This window comes from Sphaeroforma arctica (assembly GCF_001186125.1).
Source record: "Sphaeroforma arctica JP610 unplaced genomic scaffold supercont1.367, whole genome shotgun sequence".
Taxonomy (NCBI): domain Eukaryota; class Ichthyosporea; order Ichthyophonida; genus Sphaeroforma; species Sphaeroforma arctica.
The window spans coordinates 19,579-23,250 of NW_014040191.1; the positions used below are offsets into that span (position 1 = coordinate 19,579).

At 35.7% G+C, this 3,672-nt stretch overlaps 1 protein-coding gene across 1 annotated transcript; it reads left to right on the forward strand.

Moving 5' to 3' along the window:
* Positions 1 to 1,349: 1,349 nt before the first annotated feature.
* On the forward strand, positions 1,350 to 2,582 carry SARC_05638 (hypothetical protein; the record flags this gene model as incomplete). Its single annotated transcript, XM_014300493.1, has 2 exons — positions 1,350 to 1,395; positions 2,374 to 2,582. 2 exons carry the CDS (start codon positions 1,350 to 1,352, stop codon positions 2,580 to 2,582), a joined length of 255 nt encoding a protein of 84 aa, XP_014155968.1.
* Positions 2,583 to 3,672: the final 1,090 nt, after the last annotated feature.

The window sequence follows — 3,672 nt, forward strand, 5'->3', positions numbered from 1 at the left end:
TGTGTATATGTATACGCATATACGTATATATTTCTATTTATATATATGTATACATTTATATATATGTGTGTGTGTGTGTGTGTATATATATATGCATGTATGCATATATGAATATATGTATGTCATGTGTGTATACATATATATATATATATATATATAGAAAAGTAATATCTTTCTATATAATTTTATATGGATGCATGTGTGTGTCTGTGTGTGTCTCTGGTTATACATATATTTTGTGTGTGTATGTCTACATGTGCTTGTGTATGTATATTTGTGTCTGGTTTTCTTGCATAAATTTATATATATATATGTGTGTATATATATATACATAATCTGTGTATATGCATGTATGTATATATATATATGTATGTATATATACAGTTTGAATCAACATACAGGAATGTGATTTATTCAAATATAAATATATGCGTCTTGATCATACCGATGTATCTATATATTAAATCTGCATACATGTGCGTGGTTATCTATATGTATAGTTACTTGAGTATATGTTATAATGTATACGATTCAAATGGAATTTTTGCGCATTCGTGATTATACGTTTATGAGTATGTATAGTATATATAGATATAGGCGTGTATGTGTGTGTGTATGTGTGTATGTGTATGTGTGTGTATATATATGTGAGTGTACGAGTACGTTAAAATTTATGTAAATGTGTATATACATACACACATACGTATAGGTACATGTACAATGAAGTTTATTAAAAGAAACATGCGTTGTAACATTATCACTGGGTATTTAAAATGGACGTACATGTTTTTGTGAATATATATGTAGAATTGCAGTGGCTATGATGTAGTTGTAGGTGTGCATCTGTGTATGTTGATAGTATTATACATGTATTCTTTTCTATATCTGGGTATATGCAAGTACAATATATTTCGTATATATGTATATGGGTATGTATATGTATTTTGTTTTCAATCTATTTGCATATAGATACAGATATGTCTGTTTGTATGTATGTGTGTGTAATACTTCACTTTCTTGTTTTGTATGTAAATGCAGAAATATTTCTAGAAACACATAATTTATGGCCGAGACACGAATACGCGCTTGTACATATAACTGTTGAACACTTTCATATACGAGTATACATACCTGATAGATTACATACTACTTGCTTGTCTCGCAAAAGCGAAAACAATATATCTCGTGGCTTTGATGGGTTATCAATGCCTTCGTAGGTGATGACCTAATCCAAGCGAATCACTGGCACACTGACATCTCATTGACATATTCTGCTGAATGATGGCAGGATCTTCTTGTTCGAACACATCCCCCAAATAAAGTACCACAACCCAGATTTGGTGGTGACGATGACTCATAGCAAGAAACTCTCCACTGGACTGAGGTTGACCATGGGTATGGTTTTTAGGGTTTAGAGTTTTAGCTAAAAACCCTCAAATCGGTGCACTGGTAGTGGCTTTGTGATCGAGCTCCTCGCATAATTTTTTGGTTGAGGGCGTACCAACGAAACTGATGATTGCCGTGAATATTGAGTATTGTTTATGTTTGTTGTATAAGATAACCAGGTCATTGCCATTGCGACGAATTCCGCTGTTCTGAACTTGGAACTTTGCACGTAGGTATTCATGAGCGTTAGGGTTACGAGTATCTGTGAAGTTATACACCGAATTACATTGTTCTGAACTGGAAAGTTTACATGTAGACATACATGTGCGTTAGAGATAAGATTATGTGTGGAGTTATTCACCGAATTCAATTGTTCTGAACTTGAAAGTTTGCGCAAATATATTCATGTGCGAAAGAGTTTACAAAATTAGATTGTTCTACACTGGGAAGTTTGCACGTAGACACACATTTGTGTATTATAAATATGTATATATTTTTATATGTATATATCTATATATATACATATATATATATATGTGCGTGTGTGTGTGTGTGTGTATATGAGTCAAGTGTATGAGAGTTGTATTATACTCCGAACGTCGTGAAACGTCGTGATTGCTCGATATGCATTGCAAAGCTACATTCAATATTCGATAGTTTATGGGGAATTAAAGTCCTTCTCACCTTGAAATGTTGATGAGTCTATTGTCTATCGAAAAGACCTGTCGTACTACTCCATAAATATCTAGATCGTTCAAACACCTATCGTTCTCTGCGTATAGGTATGTAGGGGCTCAGGTCAAAAATTTTCGTTTTGTGATGTATCAGTGCGTATTATTATACGTAGGCAAATTTATTTAGCTCTGTTTGTCAACCGCTTTTTGTGTAGGTATGTAGTCTGACTTGCCTTCTAGATCTAGATTATGTACCAAGATAATCGCTGTAGTGAGGTTCTAATCTACCTGTGTGCCCTTTTCACTACCGCAGAAGGACAAAAAACCCCGATTGAGATTGCCACAAAAGGGTGGAGTGCAAAAACTATCATGAATACTTTGATTAAGAAAACCAATGCCAAAGATGAACGCACTCTAGCTCCGCCTAAACTCCCCTGGTATAAGGCTGAATCCTTACCCAGCAGTAGGGCACCTGTTGTGAAAAAGGTGCTAGTCGAAAGTAAGGCTGCGGCTGCTGAATAAAAATCTTATGACGAATCATTATACACTGCTCAGACGACTGAGGTTTATTCTATGAGTGATTTGTTCTTGTATTTCAGTATGTTTTTTATATGCCAACCAGTAGATACAATAGCGTACTTTATTATCTATTTAGCTATTGTATTCCCCTTTTACTGAAAGCGTGAGCTTTTAAATTCTTCTAGACTTACTGCATTTCTGTCCGTCTGTCCGTCACACTTTTTCGCACATAAAGGCCCCCTTCAAAATTTGCGTTTGGTAAATAAAAGTTAATAAAAAGGCCCCTGTCTAAAATAGTTAACAACCAATGAAATTATCGGAAGTAGACTTTTTTGCGCACACATGATTTTATATTTTGACAACATTGGGTTTTTAGGTCTGGATTTGGTACATATAAAAGCCCGTATATACTGCGTTTTTATTTTGGCTGGGTCGGCACGCGTTGTAAACGCTTATCGAGTTTGCGTTTGTCTATTGAGTTCCCTACTTTTGTGCGAATGTAGACATATATGATTTTACGCATAGAGTGGCTCATGTCACGATAAAGTATAAAATTGTGTCCAGATAATTCAACTCGCTGAGGGGAAGAGAGGCGGGGATTCAATCCAAAAATTAGATAAACGAATGTGTGCGGCATTCACGTCTTCAGTGAATTTGTTATCCCAGTAGGCATCATAGTACAAGTCGTCTACACATAAAGAGGCAGCATGGCATTGGAGATAATCAAAGACCTCTTTAAAATGTACAGGCGAATAAACCTATTGAGACCTACTCTTGGTGTAGACCTTAGTGTAATCGGCCATACTAGCGGTGTTTCAGGTTCCAGGATGTAACATGGTGCGAACAAGAAATTTTGGAGGGCACATAAATCTTCACTAAAGCTTCTGCACTGCCGTGATGTTCCATTCTTCAATGTTTGCTGTGGTTAAGGTATGCATTGATCTTATTTGCTAGAAGTTTTGCGACGTAGTTGATGACATCGTCAATGACGTCGTCAATGACGTAGTCAATGACGTAGTCAATGACGTAGTCAATGACGTAAACAAGATGTGATCGACTACGTGCGGATTCCGACGCGAACCATTAGTTTTTG